Source organism: Schizophyllum commune (genome assembly GCF_000143185.2).
Source record: "Schizophyllum commune H4-8 unplaced genomic scaffold SCHCOscaffold_2, whole genome shotgun sequence".
Taxonomy (NCBI): domain Eukaryota; kingdom Fungi; phylum Basidiomycota; class Agaricomycetes; order Agaricales; family Schizophyllaceae; genus Schizophyllum; species Schizophyllum commune.
The window spans coordinates 2,942,031-2,961,046 of NW_026089539.1; the positions used below are offsets into that span (position 1 = coordinate 2,942,031).

At 58.3% G+C, this 19,016-nt stretch overlaps 4 protein-coding genes across 4 annotated transcripts; 2 read left to right on the top strand and 2 right to left on the bottom strand.

Annotated features, from left to right (window-relative positions):
* Positions 1-214: 214 nt before the first annotated feature.
* On the bottom strand, positions 215-1,048 carry SCHCODRAFT_02612502 (uncharacterized protein). The gene is made up of 2 exons (XM_003037101.2): positions 769-1,048; positions 215-711 (listed from the first exon to the last, which is right to left on the bottom strand). Exons 1-2 carry the CDS (start codon positions 1,028-1,030, stop codon positions 401-403), a joined length of 573 nt encoding a protein of 190 aa, XP_003037147.1. The 5' UTR covers positions 1,031-1,048; the 3' UTR covers positions 215-400.
* SCHCODRAFT_02612505 (Pkinase-domain-containing protein) lies at positions 989-2,898 on the top strand. The gene is made up of 8 exons (XM_003038450.2): positions 989-1,296; positions 1,359-1,435; positions 1,491-1,760; positions 1,818-1,901; positions 1,959-2,123; positions 2,182-2,330; positions 2,386-2,534; positions 2,589-2,898. The coding sequence occupies exons 1-8, from the start codon at positions 1,110-1,112 to the stop codon at positions 2,648-2,650; spliced, it is 1,143 nt and encodes a 380-aa protein (XP_003038496.2). The 5' UTR covers positions 989-1,109; the 3' UTR covers positions 2,651-2,898.
* An 876-nt stretch (positions 2,899-3,774) lies between these two features.
* On the top strand, positions 3,775-5,815 carry SCHCODRAFT_02486953 (glycoside hydrolase family 18 protein; the record flags this gene model as incomplete). Its single annotated transcript, XM_003038449.1, has 11 exons — positions 3,775-3,921; positions 3,979-4,175; positions 4,232-4,303; positions 4,356-4,414; positions 4,483-4,573; positions 4,627-4,715; positions 4,770-4,819; positions 4,873-5,059; positions 5,109-5,129; positions 5,183-5,321; positions 5,758-5,815. 11 exons carry the CDS (start codon positions 3,775-3,777, stop codon positions 5,813-5,815), a joined length of 1,110 nt encoding a protein of 369 aa, XP_003038495.1.
* A 663-nt stretch (positions 5,816-6,478) lies between these two features.
* Positions 6,479-9,831, bottom strand: SCHCODRAFT_02684764 (uncharacterized protein). Its single transcript, XM_003037100.2, has 5 exons — positions 9,393-9,831; positions 9,237-9,342; positions 7,851-9,179; positions 7,318-7,803; positions 6,479-7,268 (listed from the first exon to the last, which is right to left on the bottom strand). Exons 2-5 carry the CDS (start codon positions 9,336-9,338, stop codon positions 6,978-6,980), a joined length of 2,208 nt encoding a protein of 735 aa, XP_003037146.1. The 5' UTR covers positions 9,339-9,342; positions 9,393-9,831; the 3' UTR covers positions 6,479-6,977.
* Positions 9,832-19,016: the final 9,185 nt, after the last annotated feature.

A 19,016-nucleotide genomic window follows, 5' to 3' on the forward strand; every position in this document is an offset into this window, starting at 1 on the left:
GTCCAGACTATCCAACTTGCTTGCAGACTCCCTCATGTCCGTCCCTACCATCCCCTGGATCCACCGCTGATCTCAGGGCACCTCCGTTCTCTGGCGGACTATCAAGCAATGACCAGCGCTTTGGCGGCGCAGACTACTCAGGCTCATCTCGGCTGGAACGGCTTTCTGCACTTTACGTCGTCTTCTGCACCCACTCTGCGCCTACAAGAAGCCCTCCGCATGTGTGTATCGCGCGCTCGAAATGCTGATCCTAGTGCCGTCATCGCGTCGCAGGCAGGCAAGCAGTTATTGGGTATGAATCCCGCTCCGTTCGTTATTCATGTCAACAGACGCGCCAGTAGCAGCGTGCAAGGCAAACGAATGACGACCTCGCTCGCTAGTGCTATGCAATTCGACGGCTTCACGACGGCGGCTCCTCGCCATGCTGGGTCCTTGCAGTCCACCATCCTTTGCCGTACGACACCAGGATCTCCTCCCCCTTTTTTATGCACTCCGTTCCACTCCATATCGCAATCCGTAACTCCCCCGATGCCGCATGCCTCTCGTCCTTGAAGACTGCGTTGGGCTTCTGCCGTACTCCCCGGTAATCGTTCACAAATCGCCCCTCATTGCCGACCGTACTAGCATCGATACCGATGCTCACACCGCCAGGAAATCGGTGCAGACAGAGGTCATAGTCCGACTCGAGGCGCTCGTCGGCGTGCACCTCCCCTACGGGGTTCCATTCAGTAGGCTGCCTTTCAGGCTAGAGCAGATAGGTCGGCGGACCGATGTAGTAGACAATACGGGTTCTCGGCGGAATCTTCTTTGTGGCGAAGAGGCCCAGCTGGCCTGCTGCCGGATGCCCAGCCTCACTTATGCGCCTGATTCCGACAGAGTGCCGGGATGCATCATCAGCTGCAGCGTGGGACGAGGTGGTAGCAGTGCCACGTATAAAAGCGCGTGCGTCAGCGGGGACCGATGTATGATACGTATACACCTCTGTATAGCGCAATCCAGCCGGCCAGTGTGGCGGAACTTTGGGACCCATCGGGTAGCAGCTAACGACGACACGGGGGGCGAAAGTCAAACCTGGGCTTTGGCTTAGGCGTGAAGAAAGCGTGGGAAACATGGTCGCGCGCGATCATCAGCAAACAACGAGGGCGCGGGTGGGCCGTCTCCTTTCGCAGCTCTTCTTGCGAAGCCGCCATCGTCCCACTCGCCCGAAATCGATGGGACGCTCAGCACCGCCCAAGTCCGTCGCCCGCGTGTATGCGGACGTGAACCAGCGGCTGGGCCCGTCATGGCACGAATATGGTGGGCTTTCTGTCCCTCCGGACCCCATGCGCGTGGCTTATCATGCTATTCTCCCTCCCCAGACAACCTCCAGGTCCAGTGGGGACTGCAGGATCACTACGAGATCGTCCGCAAGGTCGGAAGGGGAAAGTACTCTGAGGTGCGTGTGCGAGTTCTGTGGCGACGCAAGCGACTCAATATATCCCTTCCTGCAGGTCTTCGAGGGCATAAACATCGTGACCGAGGAGAAGTGTATCATCAAGGTCCTCAAGCCGGTCAAGAAGAAGAAGATCAAGCGCGAAATCAAGATCTTGCAAAACCTTGCTGGCGGCCCGAACATCGTCGCGCTGCTCGATGTTGTGCGCGATCAGACGTCGAAGATCCCGAGCCTGATCACGGAGTACGTGCACAACGTGGACTTCAAGGTCCTCTACCCCCGCTTCACCGACTACGACGTGCGCTTCTATATGCTCGAGCTGCTCAAGGTGCGGCGACGTGACGATCGCGGAGATGCAACTGCCTCGACACTTACACGTCAATAGGCGCTCGACTTCTGCCACTCGAAGGGCATCATGCATAGAGATGTCAAGCCGCACAATGTCATGATAGACCACGAACGCCGAAAGGTCCGTATGCCCTAAGTGCGAGATGGATGAGACGGGCTTAGGCTAACCGCGCGCCAGCTCCGCCTCATCGACTGGGGTCTAGCCGAGTTCTACCACCCGAAAACGGAGTACAATGTCCGCGTAGCATCGCGCTACTTCAAGGGCCCCGAGCTGCTCGTCGACTTCCAGGAATACGACTACAGCCTTGACATGTGGAGTTATGGATGCATGTTTGCCTCCATGGTCAGTAATGATAGGCGCAATTCGCTCATGAGGGATCCGCTAACCTCTGCACTCGCAGATCTTCCGCAAGGAGCCGTTCTTCCATGGGCACGATAACTACGACCAGCTGGTGAAGATTACCAAGGTTCTCGGCACGGAGGAGTTCTACGCGTACATTGACAAGTACAACATCCGCCTCGACTCGCAGTTTGATGAGCTGCTCGGCCGGTACGGCAGGCTTATTCCTGTCAAGTTGATCTCCGTCTGACTGGCTCGTCCCTAGCTATCCTCGTAAACCGTGGACGCGCTTCATCACGTCGGAAAACCAACGCTATATCTCCAATGAAGCGATTGACCTGCTTGACAAGCTGCTGCGTTACGACCACCAGGAGCGCCTAACAGCCCGCGAGGCGCAAGGGCAGCCCTACTTCGGTACGCACTAGCCCAACTGCATGACGGCAAGCACCCTGATCTGTAACCCCGCAGATCCCGTACGGAATGCAACTCCAGCCGACGGTGTCGAGTCGGACTCTGTGTCCTCGGGTTGAAAGCGCGCCCTCTGGCTGAAACGAGGGTACCATCGCCTAGCCCGGTGCGCGTGTGTGAAAGTGGTCCTTTGCTATACCGGCAGCGCTAGCTGGACTTGACGGTCACCCCCGTCCTACGCTGCCTCTTGTTGTGATTGCCGTCGTGTGCTGAGTTGGGTGACCATATAGTCGTGCTGTCTTTGTACTCGTAGAGCTGTCTTTCTGATGTATGTATAATTTTTTAGCGAACACCAAGCTTTCTGAGCACACACCAGGCCAACATCGAACTTCAACGCTGTGCCTCTGCTACACGCAGCGGTGGCGTGAGAACCGGTATGGGTCCGCCTCCTCGATCACGTGTGGAAGAGCCTGCTGAACACGAACCGTCGTGAGCGCATGATGGATGTCCACCAGTGGAGACGGGTTGCTGCTTCTTCAGGCTTCCTCTGCTCTGCTGCGCTCCTTGTCTCCTCTCCTCATCTCTCAGCTAGTCTGTGCGCCTCCTTTTCCAGTACGAATATATCGTCGACGCCCGCAAGATAGAGGGCTGCTTCTTCATTGACCGGAACTTCCCAACGCGCACTCCCGAAGTTGAGCCCCTTGGTTGAACTACCGCGCGCCATATCTTCACTGAGCGGTACTGAACGGTAAGCACACGCTCGACGAAAATAAGGAGAGGTCAATGCTGAACAAGCCCTGCTCTTATCGCCAGCACTAGCCCTCTGCCTCCTTGAGTACCTTGGAAAGGCACAAACCGCTTTCAAGCCAGATGGGGTCCTCTATTGAGAAGCGCCCTGCGCTGGACGGGCGCCGTCGTACGACGCGCTGCACAAAGGCTCTCATTGTCCTCTCCACATGGTACGCCCTGAGCATGGATAGACGGGCTGGGCCAGGAGACTGACTCGTTGTGCTTATAAGCGCGGGCGCCCTGTTGCTGCTTCTCTGCAAAACGCAGGGCTGTCAGGCGATTTCTGAACTCGCGAATTATCTCGCCGAGCAAGTGTCGACCATGATGTGGGGACTGAAGACTCTTGCGCTGCTCGCGTTCGGCGCTGGACCGGTCATGCGGACTGCTGCATTCGACAACTCGCGGTATGATAATGTGGGTATATGCGCATTTTTGGTTGCATTTTCCCACTGACTGGATGGTCGTAGCTCGTCGTGTGAGTTTTGAAAGGAATTGCCGCGGTCAGGTGCTCAATCGGCATAGCTACTGGGGCCAGAACTCGCGCGGTGCTGTGGATGGTACGGACACGGCCAACTTCCAGAAGGACATCAGTTACTACTGCAACGTGAGTTTTCTCCTTGTTGCTGCGCATTGTTCGACCTTTTGGCTGATATTCTCGAAGGACGACAACATCAATGTGCTGCCGGTCTCGTTCGTCAATGTATTCTTTGGCACGGGTGGCGCGCCAGAGATGAACCTGGCCAACTCGTGCAACAACGTAGATAATGCGACATTTCCTGGGACCAAGCTCCCGAACTGCGCTGCGCTTGCCGACGACATACAGTACTGCCAGAGCAAGGGGAAGCTTGTTACTCTCAGGTAAGCCTCGCGTTATTTGCGACTTTTGGACCTCTGCTTATACGATGGTTTTGTAGCCTCGGTGGTGCCACGGGTAGCGTGGGATTCGAATCGGACGACCAAGCGACTACCTTCGCACAGACGATATGGTACGCCAAGAAGCCCACGCCTGCAAGGGTTATGTGCTCACACACGCTTTAGGAACTTGTTTCTGGGGGGCTCGTCGTCTACGCGGCCCTTCGGTGCTGCCGTCCTCGACGGTAAGTCTATCCACCCGGCAAGCGAGGGAAGACTCCTGTACTCATGCACCACCTTACCTTACCTTCAGGCGTCGACCTAGACATCGAAGGCGGCTCTTCAGCGCACTACAGCGTGTTCGTCAATGAGATTCGCTCGTTGGCAAGCGGAGCTAGCAAGAAGTGAATACCCGTCCTCGAGTCGTACATGCGAACGCTGACAGCCTCTTCCCAAGGTATTACGTGACTGCTGCACCCCAGTGCGTGTACCCCGACGCCTCGCTGGGCGGAGTCCTCAACGCAGTGGGATTTGATGCAATTTATGGTGCGTCGGGCTTTACACTTTGAGGCGCGACTCTACTTGACCGAACGCATCCAGTGCAATTCTACAACAACCAGTGCGGGTTGCCCAACTATGGGCAGGTTAGCGTGAGTGAATATCACCAGATATTCAAATGGCGGTGATTGACGCTTCGTCACAGAACTGGAACTTTGGGACTTGGGATTACTGGGCGCGTCACGTCAGTCCGAACCCGGACGTGAAGGTCTACATCGGCGCGCCGGCTAGCTCTGGCGCAGCTGGCTCGGGCTACGTCTCGAGCTCGACCCTGAACAACATCGCGACGACGATGAGGAAGAGCTTCCCGTCTTTTGGAGGGGTTATGCTTTGTGGGTGTTGCCCTTTCACTGTATACTCCCCTTCTGACGTTTTACGCAGGGGACGCTTCGCAAGCTGTTTGTAAGTGGCATCTTTTCTGCAAGACTTCCTCCAAGACCTGACGAGTCTCGTAGACAACGGCAATTACCAGAACTCTATCAAGGCAGCTCTGGTAGCGGCCGGCGGCACGGGCTTCACATACCCTGCGTGCTCTGCGCCCACGTACACCCAGGGGACGTCCTATTCGGCGGGCCAGCAGGTATCTTACGACGGGTAAGTGCAAGGTTATAACCTGACTCGGTTGTCAATTCTCATACTGTTCGTCAGGTATATCTGGCAAGTGCGTGCGCGGGCGATGTCTTTGGTTAGTCTAAGGACTGACCACTACGTTCCAGGCCAAATGGTACGCCGACCAGACGCCATCGGCGGATTCTGCTAGTTCTTGGAGCCCCAGTAAGTCCATCATCATCTTCGCAGCTTGGACGCACTGAAATCTTACTCTTCGTAGTCAGCGCATGCTCCGGTTCCGGCTCCGGCGGCACGACGACTACGACCTCGCCGACGACGACGCCTACGGCCGGTCAGTGCTCTGGTGTAGCGGGCTGGGATAGTACCGTCGCGTATAACGGGGGTGCTACGGTGGTTTACAAGTACGTCTTCCGAGTCTCTCATAAATCGCTTGATTCTCGTTACTGAACAATGCATTCAGTGGACACCTCTGGTCTGCGAAGTGGTGGACGCAGGGGGACACGCCGGGCGGTGCGTAGACAATCCGGGCATCTAATCGATAGCGCGCTCATTCACACCTGCAGGCTCTACCAATGATGGTGTATGGGTTGACAAGGGTGCTTGTTAGGATACTACTCACCCGAGAGTATATCCACTTTTTGCATATTCCCTCGCGTCTCTTCAACGATCATGACGACCGCGCACTTCTTTCTCTTTGCTTTCGTTGCTTTGAACACACGATTAAATATGTATACTTACGGGAATGACACGACCTTTGATATCGCTCACTGTCGAACTGGCAGCAAAGCGAACAAACAAAGGGGACAAACAAAGCAGCAATCGGATCGAGGCCTATACCAGTCTTCAGACACTTCGCAACTTCTTCGTCCGAGGGTCCCGACACGGGCTCAGGAGGATCTCTACAATGACGATCTACAACGCGAAACTGGCATCAACCCCATGGGACTCTGGCGCCAACCATTGCATCCGCCAAACGACTCGGCGCGAGCCATTGGAATTCAGTGGCTGAAACTCTGGTGATCACTAGTGCGGCCGCTGCTCCCTTGAGTCTTGACCCACAAAGAAAAGCCGCGACCCTTCAACAGACTGATGTCCCCTCGTCTCTATCGTTGCGCTGAGACAGACCTGCCTCAACGTCGTGAATGATCCCACCCAGATCCTCCACGCCGAACACACGGCATCTTCGTCAACAAATCGTTAGTCATATATTGCACCCCTTCCGACATGCTTGTGAAGAATAAGGATACTTCGTTGTATAGCAGAGGTAGAGGATATAGGAAAGACAGAACACAGGCAAAATATGTATTGAAGTGGAATAAAAACATTGTTGCAGATGGGTGAGAGACGATGGATGCGATGAGAGAACACAGAACCGAGGCAGCAGTAGTAGTAATAAACAATCAAGACCGCCGGCGTGCGCGTCGCCTTCGCCCGTTTTGCGCGAGCGGCTGGCGCGCAGGGACCGGCGTAGTCGGGATATTCCTACAATCAAAAGAGATACGAGTCGTGTCATCGTTTCGTTCAGCAGGGCAAGCGGGGAGTGGCGAGGGGGAGGGAGCAAGGAATGAGATGGAGAAAAAGACGATGTCCGTCCGACCGCGCGGCCCGGGCAAGGCAACCAAGAGACAAAGAGGATAATGACAGATCAAAATAACATGCTCCCCGCGGACCGTGGCGTGATCAAGGCCAGGCCGTCTTCTTGCCCCCGCCGGGGACGAGCTCGGTCGTCGTCCAGGGCGAGTTCATCGGGCGCTCGCCAACGGGGCTCGCGCTGCTCTGGTACTGCGCCGGGGACGGGGCCATGGCGCGGGCGATGGCACCCCAGTTGCCGGCGCTGCTGCCGCGGACGTGACCGTTGATGCGCCCACCGTCGCCCGAGAGCGAATACTGGTGACCCTGGTTCGCAGGCGTGAGACCTTCGGTACCCTGCTGGCTCGAGTTGGACGGCGTGTGGCGGTGGCCGGGACGCTGCTGCACGACTGTTGGCACGATGTATAGATCTAATACTCGATCAACTTACCTCATTCGAGCCGACGATGTTCAAGCGCGCGCTGAGGTGGCGGCCAAAGTCCGGACCAGCAGTCACGGGGCCCTGCGCCGGAGCGGGAGAGCTACGCTTGTTCACGGGCTCCGGCTGGGAGAACATGATGTTGTTCCCGGGGAACGTCGGGTAGGCGGACTTGTTTTGCTTGTTGATCTCCGGGTTGAGGGCCGAGGTGTCGACGCGCAGCGCACCGGGGCGCAGGAGGCCACTGGCGGAATTGACGTCCACGGGCGTGGTCGGGGCGTTCTCGCGCTTGATGCGCGCAAGGAGGGACACCGGTGCGTCCGAGGGATCGCTGTTCGTGCTGCCCGAGCGCGCCCGTGCATCCGGGCGCTGGGCGGCGCCATTCGCATTGCCGTCCGCACCTGCGGGGGGTGGAGCACCTGCGGCGCCCTGCGGCAGCTCCGTGTGGATGAAACAGCAACGCTTGCCATACGGGCACGACCCCGACACCCAGAACGTCTGTCGATCCGTTAGCATCAGAACGATAAGCAGCACGTGTCACGTACGCGACAGATCTCCGTCTTGTACTTGGGGTGCCGCTGCACGGTCCTCAGCTCTTCCTCGCCGTGCGCGAACTGGCACTTGGCGCCGTAGCGGCACGTCCCCTTCTCCTCCCAGCTGCGGCACAGCTCTGTCTTGTAGAGACCCAACTTGCGGTTGTTCGCGGATGGACCGTTAGAGCTAGCGTTGGACCGTCTGTCATCGCCCACGGGACTAGGGCCAACGCTAAGAGGGACGTACGACTGTTGAGCATTGTAGCTCTGCTGAAGCCTGGCTGCGGCAGCCAGCGCCTGTGCCTCCGTGACACGACCGTAAGGGTCTGCCCCCGGTCCGTAAGGAGGCGCAGGCCAGACGGGGTGCCCCAGGCCGGGGTAGATGATGGGGATGTTACCCGTCATGAGCGCGAGGGTGGCCTGGTCGGGGACGTTGGACGAGTCCGAGATCGAACGCTGGTGAGAGCGAGGGTAGACGTTGTGCTGCTGTTGAAGACGGGCGATCGCAGGGTGGTTCTCGGGTGCTCCAGGCAACATCATGTCATATATCTGCTGGCCGTTACCGAGTGATGAAGAACTTTGATGGCTGCCCAGATAAGTCATCATGCCCGTCGACGCTGGGATCATCCCGTGCGCCGCATAGCCTCGGGGCGGCGGAGGCTGCCGATACGCGGGCGGAACGTTTGCAGGAGCGGGGCGGCCGTTGGCGAAGTTGGGCGAGCCCTGGGGGATCGGGTTGTAGTTGCGGTGGGGCAAGCTGTAGTCAATCTGGAGGTCGTCGCCGTTGGCGGCCTCGGTACCCTGGACTGGAGAACGGTAGTCACCCTGCTGACGCGGGGCGGCCTGCGCCATTAGCGAGGGGTAGGATGGCTGATCGACGGGGCTCATGGCGTCCCACTGTTGAGAGCGCCCGTTGTCGTTGCTCTGGTCCTTGGGCGGCGAACCAGCGGCCTCGTCGTCGCCAGACGTCTCACGCGAGTGAGGGATGGTCTTGGCGCGCGTGGACCCATCGGGTGAAGAGTCAACGCTAGGAGCAGACGATGAGTCGAGCGGGCTGGACTCAGTCATCTGGGCGACAGCATTGCTCGCGGCAACAGACTTGGGGGGAGTGCGCGTCCGACCGTTGTCGTTTTGGCCGGTCACGTCGCCGATCTTGAGCCGCACGATCTCGTCAGCGAGGTCCCAGCCGGGCTCGGAGGAAACCAGCTGGCCACTGCTGTTGACGCGCCAGCGGCTGGCGTTGAGCGGCTCGGCGCTGCCGCTGTTGTCAGTGCGGGACGGCATCTTGGTTGAGTTTTTGTGAGGAATCGGACGGTAGACGGTCAGATGGGGGTGCCAATTCTTTGGGGTGAAGATGGTCAGCGGAGGGTCGTACATCGATGGGTGGCACCAACGCACCTCTAGGTTAGATTCCTTGGTGTTGGTGAGATGGAGGGGCGAAAGAAGAGAGTCTTGCGTGCCAAATAACGTCGGGGTTGAGATCGTGACTGCGTCGTTCATTTAACTGAGTGTGAATGGGTTCATGAGCAGGACACGAGGGGCCAAGAAGCGTACCAGTAAGTTAGGGCCTTGTTCTGTGTTGCAGAGACAAGAATAAAGAGAGCAATAAAGCAGTCCCGATAGATAGCACCGTCGGAGGGTGGGCGGACGGTGGGATACGGGCAGATATATAGGCGGATCGTGAGTCGTAAGCTGGCTTTTGGGGCCTGGTGCGCCGAATCTGCGCCGGGTGGACGACAGAAGACGACTGGAGATGGTGGAGGGAGAGAAAAGAGGCCGTGCGCAAGGCGAGCTTTTTGATGGCAACGTGCCCGGCGTTTGCCAAAATCACCCCCTCCCTGTTTCGAATAATTTACCCAATAATTCTAGTGCTTCCACGATCGCGGTTGTTCTGGCGAGGGGACCCTGGGGTCGAGTGCGTCGCTTGCTGGCAGGAGGCAAGGAGTATTTCCTACCAATAATTCCCTTTCGCGAGTCCGGGCTCACGTCACCGCTACCGCTCGCCCGGCCGGCAAACTTCCGTTTTGGGACGTTGAAGACCGCGTTGGAAATTCAACCACAAGTTGAGCAGTCCTGAGGCGAGTACGGTGACGCGGAGAGCGGGCCGGGCTCGGCTCACGGAGATGATGAAGAAGATTCCCACGAGGTTACTCTGTAACGAAGTCTCGATTGAAAACCCTTGCCCTCCTCCCTTGGAGGAGGGCCCTTTTATACCTACAGCTGTAAGTAGTCATAACTAGTCACGGAGTATATATACGAGTCATAAGAAACCAGGAGAACCTCAAGGAACTCCAAAGGAAATACCCCCGCGAGGGGTGAAGGCAGAGCACGTGGCGTCGGCTAAGGCCGAGGCGTCACATACCCCCCTCCAGCGCCTTCTAAGGCGCTCTGTAAGTACAGTAGCAACCAGTAAGTAGCACGTATGTATAGAATAGAAACGAGTCTTTGTTTTTGTATATATTTCGAACCTTTTCTGTAAGTAACTTTCGAGCCGTTGTTCTGATGATCTCTAGTAAGTAGTAAGTAACTACTGGTTCCCCTTGCCCTCGCGCCGCTTGGCACGGTTCGCCTCGAAGGCCTGCTGGCGGCGGGCGTTCGACAAGCGCCCCTGCATCGCCTCGATGGCCGTCACCTCACGAAGGAGGAGCTCCTCGTTGGTGGGCTCGGGCACCTTGCCCTCCACCTCGTCCATGTAGCGATGCGCGGCCGCTCCGCTGCTGATGTCGAGGATCTGACGCACCCAGAAGGTCCGATCAATGCGCTGCTCGTCGGGGATGGGTCGGACTTTGCCGGTCGCGAGGTCGATCGGGCACATGTGCTTGCCGAAGTCGGCGCGCTGGAGGATTTCCACGAACTCGGCATAGCCGGACGGGACCTCAACAACGTCGTGGCGGATTCCAGTAGCAGTGATGCCGTCGCTGAAGCGCATGTACTCGACGAGGATGGTGAGTGGGATGCGGTAACTGAAGAGGTATTCTTCAGGGTCGTTGCGCGCGTAGATAGGGATGACGAGGCGGCGTCCGCGGATCTCCCACGTCATGGGAACGATGCGGCGGTGGGCGAATTGGGCCGGGCCACGTGGCTTGGCGCGGCCGAGGAGGAAGCCGTCGTCCTCGGAGGCGCGCTTGGCGGGCGTCGTCTCAGCGGCGGCGGACGGAGGCGCGGTCTTATCCGCACCAGCGTCGGCGGCGGCGTTGACGCGCGGGATGGGTTGCTTCATGACGTCGGAGCGCGCGGCTTCCTGCTGGCGGATGCGGTCGGCGATGATACCGGCATTGTACTTGGCGCGGGCGGCCTCCTTTGCGCGGAGCGCGGCGGCGGTGTCGACAGGCGGCTCGCTGTCGATGAGAGTGGAGGCGGCAGAGCCGGCGGCGTCGAGGACGGACGACATCGTCTTGGGCGCGGGTGCCGGCGGGGCGGCCTCGGAACTGGGTGGGTCGACATCCATCGGTTGGACCGAGTCCGCCTTGTTGCCATTTTTGATCGCCGGCGCCGTTTTGGCCTTGGTGTGGGAACGGGTACCGACACGGTTGACGTTGGGCGAAGGGGAAGGAGAGTTGGGAAGCGGAGGTAAGGTAGAAGTATCCATAGTATGTATGTAGAGAGAGGAAGAGGAAATGGAGTTGGTTTGGCATACTGACTGTCCATCCCTTTTAAGGGGATCCCAGCTAAGCCCATTACCCGATTCGTCGTGAATCTCGCCATCGGGAACACGAGGCTCGATCGTGAGTTCGAGATTCCCTACATACAATTGGATATCCCCGGGGTCTGGTTCAGATCCAGCCGGGAGATCACCCGCTTTGTCAACGCCAAGCGCCTCAAGGTACTGCTTGACCTTCTCGAGGGTGGCAACATTCTTGATCGGGATCCAGGACATGTCGCCTGGCTTCCACTTCACCTTGAGTACTGCATCAGCACCCTTGCCGTGATGTCCCACAATCTCCTCAATTGCCCATTCTTTCTCCCAGGCACCGAAGTCGGCCACCTGAGTCTCAAGGCGGCCCGGAAATAGCCGATCATCATTGGGAATATGAATTCTCAATAGAGACGCGTGGAAGCGCGGGTGTATTCCCCGCTGCTTCAACTCCTTCGGGAGATCAAGAAGGAAGGCCTCATTGCCTAGATCCTTCAGGATGCGGTATGGTCCAATGAACTTGGGAAGTAGCTTACGAACGCGGCCCTTCGGGAAGTTCATGTTGGCAGTTGAGACATATACTAGATCGTTCTCGGCAAAAGGCGCGCGGATGCGGCGTCGATTGGCATCACGTGTCTGCTTGACACGCGCGGCGAGCACTGCGTCATGAGCCTGCATGATGGCCTGCTTGACGCGGCGCGCATAAGTCCGCACCCCGGGATATTCCGTCGTGGGTGCGTCCTCCCAGATCATGGCGCGGGGCATGCGACCAGTATTCAGGAAGAACGGTGCATACCCCGTGCTCTCCGAGCGCACGGAGTTGATCGCAAACTCAACCGCCGGCAATTTCAGGACCCAGTCCGATTGAGCGGGCTCGACGCATTCGCGTATCATCTGGACAACTGTCCGATTGGCCCGTTCAGTTGATCCGTCGGTCTGCGGATGGTATGCAGTTGACATGCGCAGCTCCGTTCCGATCAACTTGTGCAGGTGAGTCCAGAATATGCTCGTGAAGAGCGAATCCCGGTCACTGACTATGTACTTGGGGAGCCCATGTAGCTTATAGACTTCCGCAAAGATAATGTATGCCAGAGTCTTGGCAGTCACATTAGTACGCGTCGGAATAAGATGTACCATGCCGGTCAGCAGGCAGATCACGACGAGAAGGTAATTGAAGGTCCCATTGTGATTCTCGCTCTCGGGAAAGGGACCCGTGAAGTCTATCCCGATAGCTTCCCAAGGCGTGCCAGGCACCGGCAGGGGATTCAATAGCCCGTACGGCTTGTGATTGCTGGGCTTATTCCAAGCGCACGTGGTGCATGATGCGATGAACTTCTGCACATCAGGCACCAGCGTCTTCCACCACACCTGATCACGGAGCACGGGGATAACCTTAGCGGCACCGAGATGCGCGAGTAAGGTGTGTGCTTCCTGAATAATGAGTCCTCGCACGGAGCGACCACTTTCCTTGATGTTCGGAATGCACAGCAGACGACGAGAGTCCTGCTTCAGGAAGATGAGTCCGTCAACCACCTCAAAGTTTCGGAAGTGACTGGGTTCTTCCAATATCTTGGCAAAGAACGGATCGTCCTGATACTTATCCCGGATCAAATCTTCAATGCGTACACCCCGTGTGTGATTGGGTATAGCCGTCAAGATAGGTTCCGTGAGGCTAGGAGGTGCGATATCATTATCTTCGTCACCTTCCGCGCCGACCGAGGTCGAGACACGTGTTTCCTCTGCTGAGGCTGGTGTCTCGCCTGTCGGGTGTTCTGGTTCGGATTCCGACATCTGGACAGCACTAGGTATGTCTATATTCGCATCCTCTGTGATTGGGCTGCCGACGTCGGGCGACGACGGGCTGTCTTCGACAGCGCGCGAGTGCGCGTTCTCTCGGGTACCCGAGGGGTACTCGGAAGATGCCGAATGTGATGTTCCGCTGACATCACCTCGCGTGGCTTGATCGGAAGCAAACGCGTGATGAGCTGGCAGCGCGTTCTGCGCTGCTTCCTTCTCACTCATCTCGTCTTCAAACGCGTTCGGGTCACTTGCAAAAGGTTCGACCGGGTCGTCTCCCCCCTCCAGACGCGTCGCGCGTCTATCAGAATCGCCATCCGCCGCGTGATCGCCCACAATCAAGCGGACGGATCCTTTCTTCGCAGCGAGTCGGCGAACCCAGTCGTTGAAGGCCTTCGTCGAGCCTTTCGGACGACCGCGACCACGGCGTGGAGCTGCGTCGTCCCCGCCTTCTGGCGCAATTGCCAGGGCGCCAAGCTCGGTCACAAGCGGCCGAGTAATGTCCATACCGTCGTAATCGACAGAGCCATCCTCATCAAAGGATGTATATTCAGAGGGAGAGCGCAGTGTTCCAGGTGCGTCGCCCTCGTATATGCGTGATAGTGCATCAGCTAACACGTTATCCACGCCCGGCAGGTACACGACCTCGAAGTCAAACTCGCCCAACTTCTCAAGCCAGCGCGCTTGCCGCCCCGAAAGGTTTGGCTGCCGCAGAAGATGGACGAGACCACGATGGTCAGTCACCCACGTAAAGTGGAATCCCTGAAGTAAGTCGCGATGTCGCTGCATTGATTCCACGCCAGCTAACATCTCAATCTCATGTACAGGATAATTCTGCTGAGTCGTGCTCAGCTTCGCGGAGAAGAGCGCGATTACCGTTCCGGTACGCCAATCCTCCCCTTCAACGACTACTCCTGACAAAGACGACTTAGAGCCGTCGGTCAGAAGCCAAACGCGCGAAGTGGGCTTGCCATCCGGCCCGAGGGTGATGCCTCGGCGTGAGACGCGCTTGCTCGCGCTCACCAGCCGCTTGCAATCCTCAAACGCGCGCTGCTGCGTGAATCCCCACTCCCATCGGTGAGTTTCGCCGCACAAATCGTGCAAAATGCCCAGGGGCGCGGCGATCTCGGCGACATTGTCGGCGAGCCAGCCCACCGCGCCACAAAATGCGCGAACTAACTTCTTGTTCGTAGGCACCGGCCACTTCGCGACCTCGTCAACGCGGGCAGGATCGACACGAATGCCGTTCGCATCAACGATTCGCCCAAGTACGCGCACTTCAGGCTCGAGGAAGTGCAGCTTATTAACACCCAGATAGAACTTCTCGCGCGCCAGCACCTCAAGCACGGTTTTGACAGCGCGAACATGCTCTTCGAGCGTGTCCGTGTATATGACAATATCGTCAAGGTACACGTCCATGAAGACACCTAGGTAAGGGCGAAAAATATGCGTCATTATTGCCTGACACGTCGCGACAGCATTGCAGTCGCCCTGGAGCATAACCTTGCTCTTCACGTTACCATCAGGCGTCGCCATGATGTTAACGTCTTCGTACTCAGGTAAGACACGTATTTGCTCATAGTGGTCTTTCCCGTCGAGAATTGACCAATATTTCGCAGCGGCGACGCGACGCAAGATCGCGTTCTGGTCGGGGAGCGGGGACGACAACTTGCGCGTGTTGTCGTTGCGCTCGCGCAGGTCTACAACAGTACGTAGCTTCGTCTTCTCGCGCTGATTCTTCGCGATGAGAAGCATGGGCACCGTGTTCGTGGCGGTGGTGAATTCCCACCGCCCCGAGCGCATATATGCGTCGCGTTTCTCATTCCATTGCTCACGAAAGATTGCAGGGCAATTCGAGCGACGGAACGGGTACCGACGGTCGGGGTCTATGATGGGAATCGTGTGATTAATCGCACGCAAGGGCGGGAGCTCAGTCTCCGCGATGGTCTTGCACAAAGGTAAGGCCATTTCGACTAGATGCTTCCGAATAGCTTCTAACTCGTCCGAGCCAGGCTCGGGCTCTACGTTCGCCATGAACAAGTCGTCGACGTGTGGCCCCTCAAGCGGCAGCGCCTCAACGCTCCCAATGAGGATCTTCGGCGGGTTGATGGAGAACGAGATGGAATGCTGGTACAGGAACGGAGTCCCGAGGACGACGTCGTAAGTCGCGAGGTTCAAGACGTCAAAGACGCGCTGCTCGTGTATAGCTGACCATTCAAAATCTACAGACGTATGAAAATTACATTTCGAGCGCGACCCGCTCACTGCCATCGTCATGGACACCTGGCCATCGTGCTCAATGAGCGGAAGGCGCAGTTGAGTAGCGAGAGCCGAGCTCACGAGATCTACTGACGAACCAGAGTCTACTAACGCCTTGCAGGGATGCCCGCTTACACGAACGACGAGGACGATGGGCCTCGGGATGCGGCGGCCGCTCCCCCGCGGGAAGACGGCTGTCCGTTGCGCAACGCGTGCGGACGAGGACGCCAACGGCGCGGAGCGCCCCTTCGATACTGCGAAGACCGTCAGCTGACGCCATGGAAGACGCGAAGCTGGGAAACGTACCGGCACGTTGGACGCCATGCGCACCATCGTTGCCCACGCCTGTGCGAACACGCCGGACTCAATCAGGTCCTCCGCGGGCTCGCGAAACCAACGCGCGGGGAACGCGCCGTCGGGCTGCGTGAAGACGTCGAAGCTTCGACGCGCTGCGGCATCAGCAGGCGACTCGAACCAGCGCGACATATAGCGCTTCGGGTGAGCCGTGTTCTGATGCCCACCCACGAAGTAGCGCATGCGCTGATACATGTACCAGTACCAGACGTTGATACCGGCGTCAATGTCCTTGAGACGAAGACCCCACGACACGCCCAGGAGCGTGTCGCACACGAGGATGACCGGCGACCCAGAGTACGGCCGGAAGGCGTAGAAGCGGGAGAGGTCAGCGCGACGCTGCTCCTCGCCGACTACGCGTCTGACTGCCCAGTTGAGGGCGTAAGCGACGCTCTCGGGCACGAGATCCCCGAGGGTAGTGCCCGTGGAGTAGAGGTACGCCATGCGACGAGCCTGTGAGGTGTCCATCCCGAAGTCGACGCATATCTGACGCGCAACGTAGTCCTCCATCGAGAAGCCTTCGCGGATGAAGAACGCATTCGGGATGCGAAGCGGAGCCAGTTCGCGACGCCCAGCTTCGGCCTCAACAGTCTCGAAGAGGGAGACACAATCGTCCTGGGTCTGGACTGGCAGGAAACGGACGGGCGCGCCATCGCAAAGATACGAGAGCGGCGCGAGGTTGTGGAACATCGCATCGCGCAGCTTCTCGCCGTCGCCAGGCCAAGCGCGCACGGCGTTCAGCGCGAACGCACCACGCACCCGCCACTGCCCCAAGTCGCCAACGTATGAAGGGTCGCAGGCGCGACCGATAAAATCGGCATACTCGGGTGTCTCGCAGAGGGCGAGCAAGTCGTCGCCCGAGCAAAACTTGGGAGGCTCGCGCCTCGTGCGCAGCGCAATTCGCGTGTAGTAGTCGAAGAGCGGCTGCACGTAGAGGTGGGGGCGTCCGGGAACGTCGCCACAGACAAGCGGACAGTCCGCGAGGACGTGTGTTGCCCACGGCGGTGAGCACGTCGTGCAGCGTGTACTGTCCGGGTTAGACCCAGGTGAGTCGTGCGAGGGTTCGAACTGAACCATATTGACTGACAATGTAGTCGTGTTAGTGATGCCAGCACGTCTCTGGTCGAGCAGACGTGCCTGTTCGATTGCCACCGAGTGAATCGCGAGACCAGGAGGTCCAGAAGACGTCGAAGGTACGTGGTTCGCTTCGGGACAGTTTCGGCTTATATGGTCCTTAGACTCACAGCGGAAGCAGCGCCCCTCTTCACGGAGGCGCTTCAGGAGCTCAGGAGATTTTCCTGGCTTGCGGTTAGGAGGGGCGCGACCGTTCGCGCTCCTTCCATTCGGCGCGGAGGTACGTTGTGACCCCCTTGCCTGTCCGCTGAATTTACCTCCAGTGGTCCTCGAGCGTTCATTAGAGCTCGAGGTGCGCGTTCCAGCGGCAGCAGACGCGTTCGCTGGCGGCCTAGAGGAGGGAGCAGAAGAGCTCCCGCCTCCAGAACGTCGGGACGATGCAGATGCGCCACCCGTGCCGCTTCCGCGGTTGGGGGGCGATCCACCATGGTCGTCAGGGCGCCTGCCCTTCGCTTGGGCTCGGGCAGCGTAGCTAGCCTGCCAGAGCTGCAGAGCACGTCGGTACGTAGGCTCTAACTCATCAACTTCTTTGCTGAAGCCGTCCTCCATCAGGCGCTTCACGAGCCAGGAGTCAAGGCCTTCCCAAAACTTCAAGACCCGGTTTCGGCTGGTCTCCTCAGTCAGCACCACCCAGAAGCGCTCTAGATCGTGCATGTAGTCGCGGAGATCGCGATTGTCTTGGATACAGGACTTGTACCGAGTACGACATTTGTCTTTGTAGTTTAGACTGAAACAGTGATCGAATAAATCTCTGAAAAAGTCGTCTAGATTTGCGCTTCGAGAAGCACTAAGCATGTAGTTCTGCTTGTAGAACCTTCTGGCCTTGCCAGTGAGCCAACGCGAGACAACGTCGGCCTGCCGAGTGGCTGCCACTCGACCATCAGTGACATACTGAAGAGAATCAATGACGAAGGTCCAGAAGGCCTCATCGTCCTCCCGGCCGTCGTAGGACTCGGGAGGCTGCGGCTTAAGGCGGCTGGCCTTACCCGCGCTGTCAAACTGTCCGTCGTCATCCGAGTCTGAGCTCGGAAGGCCGACTACACGGCTTCTGATCATAGCCATGTACTTGTCCCAGTAGGACTCGCCCCCAGCTACATAGCTCGGACGAAGCTTGTCTTCGGGACTAGAAGCCTTCGAAGGACGTTCACGATGCACCGCGGGGGGCACAGAGGCCTCCGCGGTCTCGCGCTTGATTGCGCTCAGGTCACGTGTCGGTTGAACTTCGTTCGGCACCGATCGCTCACGTGCGACGCTCGCAGCGCGCGAGCGTGCGGCGCCAGACCCATCCGTGAGGAGTTCGACGAGATTGTCGTACCTCTCACTGAGCTGGCTGACCTGCCTCGCCAGTTTGGCATTGAGGGCGGCGTAGTCCGCGGCCTCAACAGTCTTGAGGTGGAGTGCATCGAACAGATCGGCGATCTGCTTGTTTTCGGCGGCGCGGGGTTCCAGATTTGCCAAAGACACCCTTGGCCCCTGATTGGGCACTTGAGCCCGCGATCCCCGAGCTCGATTTGCGGCATCCAGGATGTCCCGCTGAATCTCGGGATCGTGTTCGACCTCGTCGAAGTCGAGATTACCGAAATTGCGTAGATCCGGGCCTTTACCCTTATCCATCCGGTCCCTACTGTTTCCGGGGATAGAGCTCTCAGGTACGTTCACGCTTTCGGACTCGCGAGCCCCGTGCTCGCTGTTCTCATCATACTGAGGGAAAATTTTATTCGTAGTATTATCTACTTCCGTGGACTCTGGCGCGATAGCGCGACTGCCCACAGCACCCGGTGCACGCGGCTGAGCACCAGCTTCAGGCACGAGGCCGTCGGCGGCATGCGCGTGGGTCGGGGACTGAGCAGCGGCATCGGCCGACCACTCGCCCTCTCCAGGGTCTGCTCCGTCGAGAGCAGACACCTGGCGGGATACCCCCACCGTCGTGGCGGAAGCACCCGACGACGGCACAACGTCGTGTTGCACCGTCGCATGCTCGATGACCTGGTCATCGGCGG